At 40.5% G+C, this 22,179-nt stretch overlaps 1 protein-coding gene across 3 annotated transcripts in view; it reads right to left on the bottom strand.

The window, feature by feature from the left end:
• The window catches only part of LOC145995151 (protein lethal(2)essential for life-like), a 44,444-nt gene that overhangs the window by 16,215 nt on the left and 6,050 nt on the right, over window positions 1-22,179 (bottom strand). For 2 of the 3 annotated variants that reach the window (XM_083131700.1, XM_083131701.1), the window contains exon 3: window positions 18,263-18,712. In XM_083131700.1, coding sequence (XP_082987826.1) covers window positions 18,263-18,712 — 450 coding nt within the window. Of the gene's footprint in view, window positions 1-16,420; window positions 16,503-18,262; window positions 18,713-22,179 lie in introns of all 3 variants that reach the window. The other variant, XM_083131702.1, reaches the window with a different exon arrangement.

The following is a 22,179-nucleotide window of genomic DNA, read 5'->3' as shown; positions in this document are numbered from 1 at the left end:
CAATATCTTGTAACCCCCTTCATATACGTGCATTTATATTTTTGTCACTTACCGTCACTTTTCTGATGCTTTTGGCTAATTGTAACGGTATGGATGAGTGAAGATGGGTTCAAATTGATGAACGAAAGAAGAACAATTCCAGGTCGGGTCTCGAACAGAGGAACGTTAGCAAGGAAATTAAATGTCAACCACTGAATGGCTCAGCCATCGATCGAGTCACCCCTATTTAAAATTTCCTTTGCAACTTTCAGGCTAAGTTAAGTCTGGCGTTATCTCATACATTTGTGACCTACCCACAGCACAAATAATCGGACTGATGAAAGGTAGCCGAAGTGGCACTAGCAACTTGCCAATTGAAAGGAAAGAAAACTCTTGTACAGTCATGGATACTTCTACGTTGTAACAATTCCATGAAAAGTTAATGGGATTGTCACAATCCAGAAGTGTCCCCGTGACTGTACCTTTATACACCGTTTGTTGTAAACTTGTTGAGTGTAAGTTGTCTACAGTTAGGAGTATTTAGTTGTTGAGCCAGTCTGTCTCGTATTGCCACACGATAAACAAACCATATTCAAATAAGAGCCGAGATAAATGGCCAACATTGTGTACATCTGTTATGCGTTTCACGTGATTCTCAACTTTTACCTGTACTGTTTTAAGGTAGCTGATTATTCTTTTAAGTGTTAAATACTTGAAAGGGGCCCCAAAACTCAAGTAGGAGATGAAACCCAATATTAAGTTGCACGCCACCCTTCTGTCTTACAGGTTGGTTGATTTGGTGTTTTAAGTTCAGTTTATGCACAACAAGGCTAATCGGGACTGGACCTACAGTTTAAAGTAGGATCCGAATCACTATGTACCTCCACCAGCTATCGAACGGGGGACCTCTTGATTACAAGGCGATGACGCTACCACTGCGCCATCCGGGAGGACCCTTCTGTCTTACAGGGTGCCATATATGAGTTAAATGTTGCTATTTTATGGATGTTTTTGAAGTTCATTTTTCTTCCGTATTGAAGCTTTCTCAGTGAGTTTTGAGTGTTATGCTAATCTTTTAAAAATAATCTTTGCTTCATGCAAAATTCTTAGAAATGTATGTTCAGTGATATATCTGAAAAAAATATCATAGTTAAAATTATTAAGAGTATCGAGGTGCACCAACATAATTTCGCGCTGGTGGGATAACTTTCGAGGGTCAAGTCTTTCCAATGGTGTCCGGTAAAAATGGCAAGGAAAAAATGGCAACGGAAAAAATGGCCAAGTAAAAATGGCAAACGGAAAAAATGGCAAAGGTAAAAATGGCAAAAGTAAAAATGGCAAACGGAAAAAATGGCCAAAGTGAAAATGGCAATTTTTCTTCTTTGGCAGTTGTCCTCTCTCACGAAATGCAATCTACACGTTCAATCACACTGAATATAGTCTTAATTTCTTCTTCTTCCTTTATTTTTCTCCTTCTTTGTTTAATTTTAGCCTGAAATACAACAAATGTCAAACAAGGATGCATTGTGGCCTGTTGTATTGAAAATCAACCAAATAATGTCATCATAAATAATCACAGAGCACTAGGTTTATTACTACAATGTTACGGCCAGACCCTGTGGCCGAGTGGTTAGCACATCGCGCTGCGAAGCCAAGGGTCCCGGGTTCGAATCCCGGTCGGGCTTGGTTGTTTGTGAATTTCCATTCATCAATTTCATCATTTCATCACTCATCCCCATCTTCGCAAATTAGCCAAGAGGCACAAAACGCGAAGTAAAATAAACTAAATTAAATCAAATCAAAATCAAATCAACTACAATGTTACGGCCATTTGTACGCCATTGTTGTAATCGCCTGTTGCTATCTAGGGCCAGGCTACGAGTATAGTGTAACATTCTGGAGCCAAAACAATATCTTTGATCATGTTAGCAAATGACAAGTGAAACCCATATAGGGGTATCGCGGCCTGAAGCAATTGCTAAGGTGAGACACACAAGTGGGTATCACGGCTTCATGAATGACGATACTTGAGACCCACTTTTGGGTCTCATGGCAGTCAACGTGTTGTGAAGTATGGCCTTAGAAGCTCATTATTTCGGGTGTTATATGTATATTCAATTGAACTTCGTAGCGCAATATTTTTTCTCGCATATAATGACATTTCATATGAAGGGAGGGTTAATATTTTGAATTTCTTAAACCTTCACAGCATCATATTCAGGCGAATGATTATGGTCATAGGAACACACAGGATTTTGTTTCAATAATTTTGTTTTTAGAATTCCTCGACACTTGAAATTGTTCCTCCACCTTATAACATTCTTCAGATCAGACTCTTGTAGAAAGAAGAGCTTATCTCCAGCTTTCCAAGATTTAACAATTTTCTTTTGAAAAAAGTAAACAAGTTCGTCCCTCTTAGTGCGAGGGGGTTAGATAAGGGCTGACTTGAAGTCCTACTACTAACAAACATGTGTGACTGGTCAGCAGGTGCGCGCAAAGCATAAACTTGTTTTCAGTCAAAATGAAAACCCATTAAATGCTGCACTCCCCTTAAGTTACATCAATCACACATGTTTCAAATTATTTACAAAAGTTAACTTTTATTAGTATGTGATTCTATAGCTGCAGTAACTCCTACCAAAAGAAATAAAGAAATAAACGGCATTATTTTTGGAAACATCAAGTAAAATGTTTCCATTCAAAGACAAATTAGTGTTAAAAGACATTAAATTATATTAAATTTTAATTTCAAACTGTGAAATGCAAGGCACAAAATTTCTCTATTTTCACGTAAAATCGTAATAGGTATATTTTTATTGTTGTCATTTTTTTCCTTTGCCATTTTTACCTAAATTCCTTTCCAATAGACTTCCTTGTTGGGTGACATGTGAGCAGCGAATCGAGTCCCGTCGCCGCTCTATTTCCTTCTGTAGATTTTAATTGACGTTGTGATGCCGAGTAAAAGAAAATATTCCGAATGTCCTCATACAGTTATTTCGATAAGTATTTTAATTTTTGTGCAAGTGTCTGCGTGTGTGTTGGGGTGGAGGTCTAACTATTGTGCGTCCGTTTGTTCTCTCTACTATCAACAATGATATGTACAATATGGGATTCTCGATATATTTCTTTATTTCTCTAAGGGTTTCACAATATTTTACTTGCGCGGAATGGGGTGGACACAGACAATTACTATATGTCACTGCATCATAATTCATCCGATTGATAACGGTAGCGATACGGGAATTTTCTTCTAATCCTGATTCGAGTCTGACGAGATGGCTAAATTATTCTCATCTGTCGAGGAAAATTATTAACTAAAATTATCTGAGATATTATTTCCTTTGAGTTAGACAGCAAACGATGCCTGTGAATGGAACCAACAACTAGCCTATATATAAATCATGCTTGATTTATTTGGTGTTTCAAGTCCACTTTATGAAGAGTAAGGCTAATCGGGACTGGACCTAGAGTTTAAAGTTGGATCCGAACCACTATGTGCGTCCACCGGGTATCGAATCCGGGACCCCTTGATTACAAGGTTACGATGCAACAACTGCACCATCGGCGAAACCCTATTAAACCATAAAATAAGTTAGACATTCTAGTTAAACTCGAGTCTCCATTTGTCTTGTATTTTTTGTTATTGTATTTTAATTTTCTTTACATTAGCCATCTGCCGTGATCTTAGCTCGCGTTAATTTGAAGAAAACACTTAAAATTTTTCAACGCCATCTTCTGGTGGGGACTTGCGGACCTCCTGGAGAGAAACTGAAGGTAAGGCGCTGTGCGCTCTCCCTAACGAGGAGTATCAGAACTACCAAGAGTGCTCAGAAAACTACCGGTGCTCAGTCAAGCGTGGTGAAGGGTGACGGCCATAAGCGGGATTGCTCTGGTTATAAAATTACTTACTCTGTGGTTATACATTGCTTGAGTCACACTCGGAAACCACAGACAAAAGCGCTCCTTTGCACACTCACAGATTATCTTCACATGGCGAAACTTTGCTCAGATTGGCTGTTCTACAGAATTACAGCGCCTTGAATAACGTAGTGTGGAAAACGCGCACGGTTCTGCGCTCTCTGGCTGGTTCCACTCGAAAATGATCCGCTTTAGGCGCTGGTGTTGAACCCGGTGCTTGGCATTCGACTGCTTATAATGGAAGTAAATGGAGTTTTCGCTGCAACGTCTGATTCTTTTACATGAAGCATTTCTATGAATGTGATAATTGCTATGATATTTGGTATAGTGGTCGCGAAGATATTAACGAACATTCTAGACAGTCGACCACGTCCTGTTATCGTCATACTTTCGTTAATAATACGGGAGAAAAAATACGCGTGGAATGCTCTTGGCAACTAAATTTTTGGGTATGAATTAGGTTCATTATTATTATTATTATCATCATCATCATTTCTTTTAAAGATATACACACTGAACCATTTGTATTTTTGATATTTACTGTCTCTTTTCTTCCGCTTTAAACTAATCGCGGCGATGATGATAATGATGATTGCATGAAACGACAAGGGGAACCCCACAAAACTTTCTTAGTGCCATCGACATGAGTGTAAGGCAACTTTCAAACCAATGGGACAAGCGACACGGGATGTTCACACGGTCACACTAGTGACACACACTTCCAGACTGTAAAATAGCATTCATTGCACATGAGGGTCCAAACAGCAAACGACACGTTCATATGGCTTATTCGCGTGCTACTTGTTACTTCGGTCGGAAAGCTCCTTAAAGGAAGGGTGTTCAGACCGAAGCGACGCGCTACAGGATGAGTTCCTAACTAAGTGACAAGCGACATGGTGCCTTCAGTCTATTAGCAAGCGTTGCTTGCGAACAACAGATAGGCGACACGATAAACCGCACATTACAACAACAGATCTAGGCGACACGATAAACCGCACATTACAACATCAGATCTAGGCGACACGATAAGCCACACGTGTCGCTTTGTCGCTTCTGCGTCGCTCAAACTGTACAATTTCCTCAATAGTTTGCAACATGTTGCCGTGGTTTGTTGTTCGCGATGCAATGAGTGTCTTGCTTTAGTGAGATTGCGCACCAAAGCGACAAGCGGCACGCGACACTTACCGCTTGAGAATTTCACCAACAGAACGCTGGCCTGTGCTTCCCGTCATGCCGCTACGATGTGAAATGTTGCTCTTGATTGGCTCCTTTCCAAGCAACATGTGTCGCTTCGGTATGAAAGTTGCCTTGGACCGAAGAACCCGTGTCGCTTTGGTGTGAAATCCTCGTATTGTTTGTCGCGTGTCGCTTTGGTCTAAAACTCCTTGAGGAAACGGTGCAGTCAGAGCTTGTGTCCCTACGGTTCGAAAGGCTGCATTGATTTCCGACTGCTCGCTTTCAAGCGACATTTGTGGTTTGTCGCCTCGGTATGAAATATCTCTCAGTATACTATTTATATTCTAATAACATAGAAAAATAAACTCTAATACACAGTCCAAGACCGGACGTCCGGAATCACATTGCGATGTTTCTTCTTGTGTTAAGCATGCTATTTTTTTATTAATTTTATTATACTTTTCTTTCCAAATTAATGCCATTTCGTGACTGCAAATCACTCCACAAATATAACTGTTTCCATCAATTCACGTACCGCCTTTCAAGACAAACAAATCTACATAATATATTCCAAAAACTAACAAAGCCGCATTACTTTCATAAGAAAATTAGCACCGACATTGATCGCACTGCCATCTATGTTTCTCATCCGTCTGGGGAACCAGTTTCTTGGGTCGTTTTCCACACTACGTTATTCAAGGCGCTGTAACAGAATCCAGTCGATAATAAATTACCACCTGAGCGCTAGTGTCGCTTCCAATATGGCCGCTCTAAGTAGGATAAATCTTTGTTCAGTGAATTACAAACGTGAAGCTGTACTGAGAACGAAGCATTTAATTATGATAGGCAAAAATAACATGGAAAATGCGGACGAAACTATGTATTCGCACTGGTTGTCCAAAGCAGTGCTGTATCATCTGCACGTCATGTTGTAACTGGGGTTCTCGGAAATTATTTGAAAATAAAGGAATTGAAATTGACCTATACTTCAAAAGCTGGGACAGTTCTTTCTCGAAAGAGAAAGGTTGGTTTAATAATAATTTTGACGATTTCATGAGCAGGCTATACTCACTGAAAAAGGACATCGTACTGTATGAAACAGTAACATTAGCATGTCCATTTTTTTCTGATTAATTTGATTTTGATTTGCTTTATTTTACTTCCCTTTATGTGCGGCTTTTGGCTAATTTGCAAAGATGGGGATGAGTGATGATATGATGAAATTGATGAATGGACACTCACAAATACCCATGCCCAGGCCAGGATTCGAACCCGGGACCCCTGGTGTCGTAGCGCGATGTGATAACCACTCTTTTTTTTCTTTCTTTTAAAAAGGAAATACCCCCTACACGGAGGTATCCCCCACCATTCACTCTTTTTATCACTTTAACACTTTTCAATTCTAACATTTTTCTTTGTTTCTTATCAACTGGACGAACACAAATACCCATGTCTTACCCGGGATTCGAACCCAGAACCCCTGGCGTTGTAGCGCGCTCTGCTAACCACTTCGCCACGGGGGTCGACCCCACTCCGCCACAGGGGCCGGCTTTTTTTCTTACATTTGACATTAATTCATTCTCAAACTATTTTCATCTTATGTCTTAATCGACTTGCACCTGTTCCAAATTTCACACATACGTAATACCGGTAATGCATGGACGCATTGGGTAAGACGCTTCATGATTTTTCGAAAAAAAAAGCTTTATTTATAAAGTACAATTTAAAACTTTACTTTCATGGTAATATATATTTATCTCTCGAAAAATAAAGTAAGCAGACTCGTGCATTCTTCGTAATTTCCTTGCCGAATTACAGTGTTATATCTTCCATACGCCATACCAATCTTCTGTCAATTACGTTTTCCCTGATTTATTAACAAATTTCATTTTGTTGATTACACGGGGTGGAAACACATGAAAACTTTTAATTTGATCTGACCCATAAAACGATTTAGAGCAAAAAACAAAAAAAAAACCTGAACAGTAGGCCTTACTCTCTCGCATATTCCCCATGCTTTAAACGACTTCAACATAACGTATCGTACTTAGAGTAGCCTACTTCCTGAAAATCCCACCAGATGGCATATCGGTTAATTTTAATCGCGAATTCCTCCAAACCAGTCAAGCAGTCAGCCAGGCGGCCATGATAGCTACCTAGAAAGTTAGTTTAGCGCCAACTAGGGCATTCCTACTAGAAATCCAGTTCCGTGTGATAGGGGCTTTAATTAGTTGTATGAATAGTCGGCCAAAAAGAAAGCAGTTGTGAAAGTTATTGTGAAACAGAGAATTTCCTTAAACGGTCGGCAGCCCATTCAAACCTTTTGTACATTCAGGTTACGTACATTTAAGGGGCAGGAGCTGCAATGAGTGTAATGTATTTTTTTTTTCAAGTCATTGCTATAATTGTATCCAGTTCGTCAAACATAAGTAAAGTTATATTACGAATAATAAATATTCTCTGCTTGCTATGGGTACTTAGCTGGGGGTACTTCCATTGATGGTATCCTGCAAATAATTAATTGTCAAGAATGATGGGACCATCATTGCGTATGACAGAAATATTTGATGATTGCTTGTGAAGCTAACATCATACCTCATAATAGGGTCTCTGGTATGAACAGAGCTGGACCTGTTCAGCCCTGGGACAAACAATATCAATAGGGCCTGAAAGATCTAAGATATGTGTTCCGGACGTCGTTAGGAGGGGCACGGGGGGGGGGGGGCACTGGCCCCGGGAAACTGTTCTGTATTTGCTGGAAATTTTACTTTGTTTGATGACAAATATTGCAAAATAATTCTTCAGTAAATTTTGCTTGCAATTTGAAACATTTCTTCAATTTTCAGTAGCACGAACCCAAGCAAGGCATTTCTTTCTTATTTCCCTGTTTCTTGCTTGTTGAACACACACATATGTATTGGCAGAGGATGCAGTTAATGATTGTATGGTCCGCCCCGGTCAGGCACGTATCCAGAAATTCTTTTCGGGGGGGGGGGCTAAACATCATTTTTTTACAGGGGTATAGATAGAACTTCGCAAGGTTTAAGGTTGATGGTGGCGATTTAGTTCCAAAACGGTGGGGAGGGTGGAGGCGGGGGAGGGGGCAAGAAAAGTTTACTTTCTCCTGGTAGACAAAGGTTAGCATTAAAAAGCCATAGTGCGGGGCCAAAAATGGAGAGCAACTGTCTCCTAAATCTGCCACTGTTTCAGCTGCTGTTTTTTTTCTTTCAGAACGTTATATCGGGACATTTTTTTTATCACTCGACTCCTCTGTTGCAATGTACGAACGTTGTGTTTGTGCCGAAACGATCTCAGTATGTGTATGTGTCCGTTTCACGAAGCTGTTATGCAATGGACAATCCATTCGAATGTTTTGATTTGATTTGATTTATTTTATTTTACTTCGCGTTTTGTGCCTCTTGGCTAATTTGCGAAGATGGGGATGAGTGATGAAATGATGAAATTGATGAATGGACATTCACAAACAACCATGCCCGAGTGGGATTCGAATTCGGGACCCTTGGCGTCGCAGCGCCATGTGCTAACCACTCAGCCACAGGGTCCGGCCCATTTGAATGTGTTCTCCCAGGTTTGGATATGATCCTTTATGGTGTTGTCGCCTGCCTTAGAAACGTAACCGTAACAACAATCCTAAATTTCCATCCTTGTGACTTGGATCTTCAAGATTTAGGAAGAATTCAAACCTAAGGCACACACACGTCGTTTGCAATGAGTGACCCAATCAACAGAAACTTTTCACACCGTAGCGGCACTACAGGCTGCACAAGCCTGTGTTCGATTTGTGAAATCCTCAAGCGACACTTATAGCTGGTAGCTTCGGTGTGAAACCTGGTGGGTCAATCTCATTGTCACCTTGAAACGGCAGCTCGTGTTGACCACAGAAGAAAAATATCTTGTCAACCGGTGGGAATATCCCTTAGTTTTATTCTATCCCCTTTTTATGTGCTTGTTAATTAAACAGGCAACATCTTACGGTTGGGCATATACAAGAGATGTGCCATGCAGAAATTTTAGCGGAAAATGAAGGCTCTACCAGGCATACTGTGCCATTGCTCTACAGCGACAGCAAAAGATCAAGCGAAGCCAAGGGTGACTCGGTAGCTCAATTCGTAGAACAAAGAATGGCACGGTATATGCCAGAGTCAGGCACGTATCCAGAGGGGGGCGTAGGTGGCTCGAGCCCCCCGAAATTTTTAGGTTTACACTAGTTAAAATGAGGTTTTTGGTTTCTTGTGGTGTGAAATAAAATAATGTGACAATATATTAAGGAGAGGCAAGACGGAGAATGTTCCGTAACCCTGTTATTGATAATAGATCCAAGATGGGGGCACAGGGGGCTCGACCCTCTCCCCAGGAAATTTTTCAGTTTACGTTAGATAAAATTAGGTTTTTGGCTTCTTGAATAATGTGAAAATAATGTAAGGAGAGAAATAATTATCGAGACAAGTCGAAGCATGTTTTATACCCCTGTTATTGTTAATAGCATATATCCAAGGTGGGGATGAGGTGACTCGAGCCCCCCCCCCCAGGAAATTTTTCATTTTACACTAGATAAAATTAGATTTTGGCGTCTTGAATAATGTGAAGATAATAAATTCATAAATCTGAGAGATAGAGATATATTTATCGAGACAAGACGGAGAGTGTTCTATAACCTTATTATTGTCAATAGCACGTATCCAAGGTGGTAATCAGGAGGCTCGAGCCCCCTTCAGGAATTTTTTCTGATTACACTAGATAAAATTAGGATTTTGGCTTCTTGAAAAATGTGATTATAATTTGGGAGAAATAATTATCGAGACAAGACTGAGAATGTTCTATAACCCTGTTTTTGGTAATAGCACGTATCCAAGGTGGGGTTGAGGTGGCTCGAGCCCCCCAGGATTTTTTTTATTTTACACTAGATAAAATTAGGTTTTTGGCTTTTTGAATAATGTGACGATGATTTAAGGAGATAGACAATTATCGAGGCAAGACGGAGAAGCATTTGGAAGCTGCACACGTAGGGCGATTCGTTGTAATTTCTAATCTCTGGAGGGGTGTAAGGGGCGGCCTTCTTCTAAGGCGCCCAAAAGTCAACCTCACTTCCACGTAGTGCACCCTGGACTAAAGACTAACGAGGCTCTGGCGACTGGCATTATGACCAGTATAATTTTGTTTGTGTTGTCCTGTTTTTTGTCCTTGTGTGTGCTGAGTGCCCGTTTACAGCCTCAGCTTTTAACAGAAGTCAGAACATTTTAAGATTTTTAGTTATGCAACGTTAGAGTTGTTATTTGTAATGGTAAGGGGCTGGCCCCCGTATAATGTGACGGGAGCAAAATAGCCTAAGTGCTGACGCTCCCAAAATTTTAAATTCAAATTCAAAAAATTCAAATTCTAATCTCTGGACAGTGGGAGAGGGTACGTTCTTGAATGAGAGAAGGAGTCAACTACTGGCAATATTAACAAATTGTTTTATCTGCGGAACGTTCTAGAATATAATGAGGATATAAATACGCGGATTCAATTTTTCGGTTGATCTGTACAAAGAATCGGTTAATGATATTTCAGAGGTAAGTGTGACAATTCATACAGTCGATTGGTGATCAGATCAGTCAGCGTCCTCTGGTTGCTTTATAAGATATAGTGATTCGAAAATTAAGACATTGACGACAGCAGAACTTCCGGGGCCTCAGTGTAGTTCTACTTCTGTTTGAGGGCCGAAGAGATCAAGGTCTCTCTCTCTCTCTCTCTCTCTCTCTCTCTGTCTGTCTCTAAAGTGAATATTTCAGCAGTACCGAACATTGGAGTGGTTTTTTAAAACAGAAATAAGCTGCATAGATCAACTGAATATCAAAGTTTAGAGTGATGATTTAGTTTTGCCAGAACTAAATTTCGTATATGCAGTCCGAGAATTTCATGGTATAAAAAATACTTTTGTTTAAGCCTACTGGGTTCGAAACACATTCAAACACTTAACTACCATAAAGAGACAGCCGAAAATTTTATGAATGTCGAGAAGAGAAAGCAAGATGTTGCATATGTAGACATTTTAGGCGGAAATTGCAGGCGGATTCAAAATCCGGGACCAAAATCAAGGCTCTACCAACTGAGCCACCTAGCCATCCTTGACTTCAACCGATTTTTCGTTAAAATGTCTACATAGTACATGTCCTGTGTATATCAAATCGTAAGGTGTTGCCTGTATAGTGAACAAGCACAGAAAATATAGGAGAGAGAAGAAAACTGAGGCGCATTCCCACCGATTGAGAAGATTTTTTTTTTCTGTGGTCAACAAGAGCTACTACTTCTAGGTGACAATGACAGTGACCTATTAAGGGAGATTTCACACCGTGTCGCCTGAATATTAGGTTTGTGCGGCCTTTTGTGAAACGTTGCTGTTGATTGGCCCGTTCCAATTGACATGTATCGCGTGTCCCTTCGGTCTGAAACCTTGAAAATCCAAGTCACAAGGATGGAAAATTAGGGCCTTGTTAAGGTTAGGTGTGAAGGCAGGCAGACGACAGCACCCTAAAGGATCATATCCAAACCTGCAGGAAGAACGCATGTTACTTCAGTCTCCAATACGGAATGATAAAAACTTCTGGTGAGTTGATTTTAAAAAATGTGTCCGAGATAAAGAGAGGCGTGCCCAGGATTTTCGGAAGGGAGAGGGGTTACGCATACTATTTTTGGTGGTCAGTCCTGATGTTGCCATTTTTCCCTGTCTTTGATGTTCCTCTTTTTTTATATATATATATATATATATATATATATATAAAGGAATACTGAGTCAAATGGGATTATAACCTCACCAACCCTCCCCTGGACACGTCACTGGAGATAAATGAGTAAGCTTTTGATCATACTGGGAGACGAAACATTAGATGTGTTGGGAACGGAAGAGTTTTCACTGTGCATTAATTGTTTCGTGATCCAGCTGTATTCGAGAAGACTTCCTTTGTTTCATGCCGATATATTACAAGACAGCGGAAGCTGTGACTGGCATTTTTGAACACTTGTGAGTGCTAAGGCCTGAATCTGAACAATTTGGTGGGTTTCGGCTTTGATAAGAGCTGCAAACATGGGAGGATAAGACACGTTAGTGGTGTTCAGGCTCGAATCAGAGATAAACATTCGATAGCTGTCTGCTTCCAGTTCGCAGCCCACAATTTGAATCTCGCGTTGTCGAGTGGATTGTCCATCCCGTGCATGTGTTACAGCTAAAAACACTCAAAGACACCATAGATGTTTTTATACCTGATGAGAAGAAATGGACAAACACACATACTGAGATGGTTCCGGCACACAATGTTAATGCATGGAAACAGAGGAGTCGAGTGGAAAAAAATGTTCCGATTTCACGTTCTGATTAAAATGACTGCCTTACAGTGGCGACGATTTAAGGGATAGTTGCTCCCCATTTTTTTGGCTCAACATTATGGCCTCTTAATGTTAAGCCTTGTTACCAAGAGAAAGTAAACTTTCCTTGCAACGCCCCCCCCCCCCTTTTGGAACCCAATTGCCAAATCTGGTCTTGAACATACAGTTGTGAGGTTCTTACTATACCCCTTTAGAAAAATTATGTTGAGCCCCCCCCCCCGAAAGGAATTCCTGGATACGCGCCTGGCCAGAGTCATGGTCGAACTTGCTTTTTCCTCTAAAATTTCCACATATGCAACATCTTCTTGCTTTCTCTTCTCGACATTCATACAATTTTCGGCCTTCATGGCTGCCCCTTTGTGATAGTTAGTGTTTTTCCAAAACAGTTGACTTAAAAGTCCTTTTTTAACCCACGAAACTCTCGGACTGCATACAGGAAACTTGGTCCGGTCACAAATAAACCGTCACTCAAAACTTAGATTTTCAGTCGATCTGTGCAGTTTATTTCCTTTTTTAAAATAATGATGCTCCAATGCCCATTACTGCTGAAATATTTACTTTAGAGACCTTCGATCTCTTCGGCTCATGACCCGAAACTAGCACTACACTGTTGGCAATGTCTTCAGCGTAGGACACGAACTTATAATAGTGGTAGACTTCAGCACTTTCCAGCAAAATGTGTCACTAGTTCTCCCCCACTAATCTCTACATCTTATAAAACAGTCAATGGGCACTGACTGATCACTAATCGACTGTCACACTTACTCCTGAAGTCTTATTGAATGATTCTGTTGTACAGACCAACCGTGAAATTGAATCCGCGTATTTATATCCATATTATATTCTGGAATGTTCCGCACATAAAATGTTTTGTAGTTCGACTCCACCTCCTATTCACTTTTCAGAGAATTATTAATCCAACGAATCGCCCGACTCATGGCGCTGCCTTCAACAGTGCTTTGTTGTGCAACTTCCAAATGCTGACAAATCTTTAAATAATGCTCAAGTTCGTTGCGACAACACCGAAAGAGCAAGAAAAGTTTACATACAATATTATCAACAACAGGGTTATCCCTCAGGTTTCTAGAACTTTCTTCACTTTTCCTCGATAATTATATTTCTCTGTAAATTATAATCACAATATTTTATTTCACACACACAAGCCAAAAACCTCATTTTATCTAGTGTAAATCGAAAAATTTCGGAGGGGGCTCGAGCCCCTTGAGCCCCCCTCTGGATACGTGCCTGGCCCCGGTCAGGGAAGTCGGAGACCTATTGAAAATGCACTTTTCCTTCCTGCTACACAAAAGATCCAGAATCCCCCCAAAACCCGGAATTTCTCTTCATCTGGCCGTGCACTGGCACCATGGGCGCCGAAAGGACGACACAAACAGGAAGATTTAGCTGCGGATGGCTAGAACTTTTTGGGTTAATTATTTTATGGCTCAGAAAAGATATCCCCATGCGTTTCAAAATCCAAGAATAAAATTCTATTGCTTGTTCCTTTTTCGGCGCGGGAATGAATGACATAGCGGTTCTTCTCACATGCACTCAACCCAAACCTCCTTTTAATGATTTGCCCTGCAAAGGAGGGAAAGGCCACTTTTTGAAAATTCGGAGAAACAAGGAAGCGGTCGGTTCATCTGTTGATTTGGTGGTCACTTGATGTCTGTCAGATAGTTTGAAGTAGGGTTTGCGGTCCGAACGGTGGTTAACTTCTGTAAACGCGAGAAGATAGAATCACGAAGTGTTTGTGATCTCGTTTTCCTACATCGCGAGTGAAATGTCGAATGAGAAGCTGTCAGATTTTCTTCCTCTGGAAACAATGGATTGGGATCGACTGATCGAACAAATGTTCAACATATTGACGTTCTAAAAGAGAGTCTGACTACCATACAAGATCCTGAGTTCGGCTCCCAGTGTGGTTAATCTCATGTAAATAAGAATAAACCACGTTTCAATTAAGGAAGAAAACTAGGCATGTAGCATTTTTTTACATCCGTCTGCATGCTCTATAAGTATTATGTTTCAAAACGTGTATATCTTTCTGACTTTCTGTGATTTTTCTTCATTTAGCCTCCACCTGCAAATATAGAAGCTGATGCTGCTTAGGTGGCAAGGTTGACTAGACATACAAATATAATTAATACCTAGCAGCGGCGTATACTCTGGGTCATCTAGGTAATCGGAGATGACCCGGCTATACTTGTAAACCTGGTTCCAGCACTTTATATCTAAAACCACGGAAAAGGGTTTTATCAACTTCTCAATTTTCTTCGAGCAAATTTACAAATGTAAAGACTAATGACATTGTTTTTGGTGTATCAACCATTAAGTTAATGAGTTCATTCTGCATTTAGTTTCCCGAATAATGGCTGTGGATTTCGCGAGTCTATATCCGCAGACTGTTGGGGGCTACAGAAGAAAATCCTGTTCCTTTCCAATTTATTGATTGATTGAGTTGGTGTTTTAAGTCCACTTTATACACAGTAAGACTAATCGGGACTGCTACCATGTGCCACCGAGGAGGTCCTTGCTCCTTTCCAATACTATATATTGTAGAGATATTGTGATTAACAATACGAGAAAACCTCGTCAAGAGAATATTTACGCTTGTTTATTCACTGGAATTGTCCGACCAGCGAGCGATCCCAAGAATGCCCAAACTTGGTAACTTCCGTGAAGCATTGACTGAGAGGCAATGCGTGGATCTAACATGATCCAGCGTGTTCGAAAGGTGTAATAACCTTTCGAAGCCAACGATTATAAAAGCAAGCTCGCTCTCAATTACGCTCATTACTCCTTACATTACTAGTACACTCTACAACTGACTAAACAACGACGACGACGGTGTACGAAGTTTACGGCTGCATAAGCATGCAGCCATTCGCGCGGGATTGCTCGGAACAGTGAGTCAAGGGTCACAGTATCGAACCTTGACGTCAGTCACAATACGGTCTGGAAGAAGCATCTGGACAAGAACATCATTCGCCTACCAGGTATGAACAAGCGTAAATAACCTTTAAATTCAACCTTCCATATCTCATTCCTCTTAGTCGGAGCAGGTTCAACTGACAAGTATATTTAAGCTCTACCTAAATGTATTATTGAAGCATCCCTGTGACCTCAGATCCCAGGTAAGACGGGATTACAACAATATAGATAATGTATGTATACAGTATAGGCCTATATGATGTCATACATTAGTTTGTTAATTTATAATAGTTTGATAGAAAAAAATCTTACGTTTGCCCCCCCCCTCCACTGATCAACCTAGCTGCGTGCCTATCCTCAGCCTAGTCATAATAAACAGAATAATGTTATTAAACCATTATCTTACAGCCTATGTTAGTATTGCTGTGTAACGATACTCAGAAAGTGCTACAGTTACCAGAAACATAAAACTAGAAGAGCCCGACGCTTTGAACATTTTCTAATTACTTAGTTTCTTTCCAACTTTATTACATCAAATAAAATGATTTAATTATAAATATCACACTTAATAATTTACTTATCACCATGGCAATTTTTAATTATATCGTAATTTTCATATGTAGCATACGTGCATTTCTTTTTATCCAAGATGCTGCACTGAATTTTACATGTGAACGAACATTTCCAAATTGTCATGTTATTCTTGGCATTGAAGAATATTGAATCATTTTTAGTGTATTATTTGCTACTAAGGTGGTATTTGAAATGGGGTGAATTAGAGGGGATTCTCTTCTTTGTTTTCTGCTTCTCCCGCCGATGATTCAAGAGTATTTTTTTGCAATTTCCAATCACTGGAAATTTTTGAAATGCCACACGTCTTGCTACGGGATGGCTTCAGCAAACTTTTATAGTTTAAATAACCAGTATGCAACAATAGAATAACGGTATTCTCTAATTTTTCAATTGGCGCTGAACGCTTTCCTCTCTAGTAGGAGCGGTTCTATGTGCTAAGTAATGTCTTTGTATTTACCTCTTGTTGTAGACTTGGGATGACCGAGTTTAGGCTTTTTGGATTTATAGTCGAAAGACATCCTTCGTGTTCTACTCAAATTCTGTTCAAAGAAAAAGAATAGAGCTGTTGGTGTGAATGTGAAATAAAAGCACATTGCATGTTGACGAAGGGGCAGGTCCTACAAGCAAGCCTCGCAGAATGTTCCTCGGTGGAGGATAAAACACCAGGTAGGGTAGGGTGCTATGTACTCTTTTTGCTGATTGACGATTTATCTATTTGGCTTTAGGTGCTTCGAGGAGTAATCGCTGAACTTAGGAGGTGATCTTTTTAGACGTCGAAAGCATCCTTTTTCTTAATTGACGATTTATTGTTAATATTACATGTGGTCTCTTAATTTTATATTTCAAGAAGTATAGCAGCAATCACTATTTACTCATTCGTTTACAAATAATTCAGTGCGAGTTTTAGACGTTCTGGGTGACCTCTCACCCCCCCCCCTTTCAGTGTGTGATTTTATCAGAGATGGGAGGGTGTTTACTATCGTTATAATATTATAGAGCCAATAGCTCTCCATAAAATAGGTTCCCATTCATTTAAATCTTCGTTACATTATGTATGCTTATAGTAGGACGCTAATTGCTCAAAATCTAATTTTGATAGCGAATGGAACACATTTCTACGTTAAATTCTGAAGTCAAACTAAATTAGTTTATTTATTTCTGATTTTTCCGCACGCACCACAATGTTCTATCAACACCCCCTAAATTTTTCACAAAAGCAAAATTTATGATTGGCAGCCTCTGTGGCGGAGTGGTTATCACAGCGCGCTACGACGCCATTGATTCCGGGTTCGAATCTCGAATTGGGCATGGGTGTTCTTTCTGAGTGTCCCTTTATCAATTTCATCATATCATCACTCATCCTTATCTTCGCGATTAGTCAAAATGTGGCAGAAATGCGAAAGTAAAATAAACAAAAAAAAAAAATCAGTCAACCTAATTCATGATCAAGTTTCTGGAGGATGGGCAGAACATGAACTCGGTCCCAGGAGGTTTAGCTAAAATTAATGTAAATTTTAATATACCTACAAATTTTAAGGATAGCAAGGATTCTCAAGTTACGCCTATGACCCCAAATGGCTTCCCCATTGGCGCAGTGGTAGTGTCGTCACCTTGTAATCAAGGGGTCCCAGGTTCGATACCTGGTGGAGGCACATAGTGGTTCGGATCCCACTTTAAACTGTAGGTCCAGTCCCGATTAGCTTTACTGTGCATAAAGTGGACTTATAACATCAAATCAAAAAAAGAAAACACTCGCAAATGGAAATTTCTGGATAAATTCATCACGGGGCAATGATGTTCCCAGCAGGAATTTTCTCAGAAAAGGGGAATTTATGGAGCCGAAGGGACAAATGGAGAAACATCAAAAAATGTGCAGGAAACAAGAAAATTAGAAGTTTAATTAAGATTGAAGACTCAAGGTCAAGGATTTTTGGAAATGTAGTGTCTTAAAAAAGGAAATAAATTAAGTACATAGTAAAAGTACAAAATTGATCCACCTCAATTAACATAGCATTAATTTTTTATGACACGCCCCCATAAAAGTGTTCACAAATGCCTAATTCGAAGCAAATTTGCCTCCACGTCGCATAAAATCGTTTGTACACACTTTTTGATCGGGATAGACCGTAGATAAGGAGGCTTATGTAACGTATGAAAGAGGGAATTTTAAAATCGAAAGGGGAAATTTTTGGAATAAGGCAGGGAAATTTCCCTCTGTGCTAGGAACATCACTGGGCGGGGGAGTAACGCACCACCTTCCGGATGCCCGTTGAAAGATTGAACAATGACGAAGTCTTACCCTCATACTTGCTGTAATTGTTAGCTGGCCTTCCGTGGACATTTCATAAGTCAGCGACTCCGGATCGATCTTATTCGGAAGCACAAACTGGCGCCGGAAGTGCAGAGTGGCGGAGGACTCGGGCCTGAACTCTTCCTTGTGAGCTTCCACGTGGATGATGTTCGCAGAGCTTTGGACGGTGACCTCGCTCGGGTCGAAATCGCTCATATCAAGAGTGACCGAGAACTTGCCAATATCCTGAGTTTCCGGAGGACCATCTTCGATTTTCTGCATGAAGTACCGCCTGGGGATGACCGGCCGCTGCGGAGAGAAGCATCCCTTTTCTACGAGATTGGAACGCACCAACCACCTGCCACTGAGGAGAGTTCGTTTCCATATGCCGTTTGATGCGAGCCTTGCAACTTCACGTATAGGCCTCGATCCTCTCAAAATGAGGGGCAAAGCTGACATCTGAAATTATACCACCACCGAAAAGTAAAGATCTCCCTTGTGAAGATTGAAATACCATATTTAATTCGTTGAACTGGCTTAGATCACGTATTCATGACGCTCTAGTCTAGGCTAAATGCAAACTAAGGGATGGTATCAATAATTAGAATACATTCTGACGTCTCGGTAGGGTCTTGACACCGCATAAAGCGGGTCTGGGGTTCATCCAGCATCAACTAAATGGGTAAATGGGCTAAATGTGATCGGACCGTTGTGCTGATCACATCAACTCCAACATGACCGATATCAATAGAATGTGTGGGGCCCTACTCTCACACACCCCTAGAACTATACTTCATAGAATGGTGCAAAGTACACGGGGAACATTATTTTTATTCTAATTATCTCAGTGCTAGTCAGTCCTGGACGTTTCTCTCTCTCTCCCTCTCACACACATCGACGCCAGGGGTCCCGGGTTCGAATCCTGGCCTGGGCATGGATGTTTGTGAGTGTCCATTCATCAATTTCGTCATGTCATCACTCATCCCCATCTTCGCAAATTAGCCAAAAATGGCACAAAAAGCGAAGTAAAATAAAGCAAATCAATTTATCAATCAACACACACACACACACACATACTCACTCTCTCTCTCTCTCTGCCTTTTTTATCTGGAGCTACGCAACGCACTTTCTTTTGGTATGTGGGAATAAAAGTATGAATTACATTAATGCACCATCATTTACGAACATCAGAGGTAGGGGTGTGCGGGATCCCGAAAAGTCGGGACCGGGATCAGGGAAAAGAATTCCCGTCCCGATCCCGATTTCGGGAAATGACTTCCCAACTTTTTGGGATCCCGAGCAGTCGGGAAATACCGAATGGTCATTTTAAAAAGTCGTTAATTCTCGACGTTTTCTGCATTGTAAGTTTCTGTAACTTATCGGAAATTGTTAGTTTTTATTCCAGAAATGCAAAAACAGTCACTTAAAGTGAAAATGATGTGTAGAATTCGAGATTTGCAGAGCTTCGGGAAATTTCGAAAATTTCACGTCTCGAAAATTTCCCGACTTAGTCGGGAAGTTGCGATTTTTTCCTGTCCCAAATGTCGGGATTTAAAATATTTCCCGTCCCGACCCAAAAATTTTTGTCCCGCACACCCCTAATCAGAGGTGCCAACTTAAGATAAATTTTTTGGGGGGCAAGATCGGCATAAAACAATACGTTATATATGTAAATATACATAAAATGTGTCCAACGTGAATTGGGGAGGGAGAAAGTGCCTTGCCTCCCCCGAAAGTCTATGATGAACATACCACATTTTGAGTAATTCTTACATGGGTGCCAGCAGAAAATTTTCCAGAAAGGGGAAGTGTTATACGTAGAAAAAATAGCGAAGCAAGAAAGGAAGAGAACTGAAGCTACAAAGAGATAAAAGGAAAGGGAAGGAAAACAAGTAACGGACAGAGAAAGAAAGAAAGAGAAATACCGAAGTTAAAGAGAGATGGAAAGATAGAAAAACGAGTGTGAATGAAATCGAGCAGCTAGAGAGAAGAGAGTAAGAAATACGCCAGAGAGAGGGGGAGAGAAAGAAAATGGAAAAGTGAGAGAATAAAAAAAATTTAAAAGAAAACACAGAGAGAAAGAGAGAGAAGGGATAGAAATAGCAGAACATCGATAGAGATAAAATAATAATAAAAAAAACGACAGAAAATGGAATGGAAAACAGAGAAAGAAATGGCCAAGAAGAGAGGAAATAAACACGAACGAAGAGATCTGAACTGAGAAAAAGTAGACAATATTTCCTTATCTCAAATAGAAGAGTACCGGAACCTTTCTTCTCAGAAAAAAAAAACTGTATGTGTATGAATATATGCGCCCGCACACACACACATACATACAGTCAGTAGGGTATGCAGGATTTTAATTCGGAGAGGGGGCTGACATTTTAAGATTGGATGGTGCATAGCTGGGTTCAGTGGCGCAGGAACGTTTTTCATTTGGGGGGTACAAAAATCAATCTCCATACACACACATGTATGCATATGTTGTTGTTGAGTTGGTGCTTTAAGTCCACTTTATGCACAGTAAGGCTAATCGGAACTGGACCTACAGTTTAAAGTGGGATCCGAAGCACTTGTGCCTCGAACCCGGGACCCCTTTATTACAAGGCGACGACGATACCACTGCGCTATCGGGGAGGCCCCCCCATGTACGTATATATATTATAGTGGGAGCATGGGTTCTTTTATTTTAGAACAGCACACACGGATTTTCATGTTTTCTTTAATGGAAAGTTTACGTCAATGAATTTTATAAATTTAATTTCTTTATTTTTTAGAATTTATGGTTACTTTAAATCAAGTAATTTCGAAACATATAAAGCTCTAGACATCTTTCTGGAATCATTTCAAATGAACGAAAAATCAGACGTTTGTTACATAAAATTAGCGAACAAATTTGTATCTATTCATTTTAATGGAGGGTGCTATTTGAAGGGGGGGTATGAGGCATTCCCCCTCCCGCCTCGAACCATCAGACCTTTGGTCGCTTACAAATAACACATCCCAACAAGGGATAATTATTTCGCACTCACTGTATATGTAAACTTTATTATTAAATAGATGGCACTTACTACTTGTAGTATTACAGTTCAAATAAGTTTACAGTTATATGTACAAAAATGCAAGCAGGAGTGGTTAGCACAGCACATTACGATACCAGGGGTCCCGGGTTCGAATCCCAGCTTCGGCACCATCGTCGCGATTAGGCAAATGTCGAATAAAAGCGGAGTAAAATAACTTCTTTCAACATATACTCTGTCAGTGGAATGTCTGGAGCGAACGAACAAAAACAAGTGTCTGCACAAGGCTCGAGAGGGATCGACCAATTGACGCATGAGATGAGAGTGAACGGGATTGAGTGGAGGAGGGGGAAAGGGACTGCAGCTAACATCGGTTTGTTCTGCTTCGCTCCGTCCATCAGATTTCTGCATTCTTACCGTTATGTGCGGCCTTGCTCCAGAGATTCCTGGGATAGAGTATCGGAGTGCGCAGATCCTCTGATTGGGGGGGGGGGGGGGCAAAAGCCATGATGCAAGTTGAGTCCGGGAAAGATAAACCTCATTCCACCTCACGGTTATTGTATTGATGGGTATGAAACCGATTAGTGTACAGAGTTTATTCGGGTCCACCGAAAAATTCCATTACTCATACACCACACAAATATCCAGGAGACATCTTCTGGATATTCATTCATTTGATATCACCTAGATACACATATTTCCGTCCAGGGGACTTGTTTTGGACATTCTGAGGATCATTTATTTATCCACACACCCCGAGAATTTCCTCAACAACCCTCTAACATTTTTCACAAAGGCCTGCCTGATTTATGGTCATTTTGGCTCAAATATATTACCCTTAGACACCCTGCATTTCGACTTACAGCTCTCCCCCTCCAAATGTAAATTCTGCATAAACTCCTGTTG

Source organism: Lepisma saccharinum, chromosome 11 (genome assembly GCF_977018435.1).
Source record: "Lepisma saccharinum chromosome 11, izLepSacc3.1, whole genome shotgun sequence".
In the NCBI taxonomy this organism is placed as follows: domain Eukaryota; kingdom Metazoa; phylum Arthropoda; class Insecta; order Zygentoma; family Lepismatidae; genus Lepisma; species Lepisma saccharinum.
The sequence above is the reverse complement of the archived record's forward strand: the minus strand, read 5'-3'. Positions and strand labels throughout refer to the sequence as shown.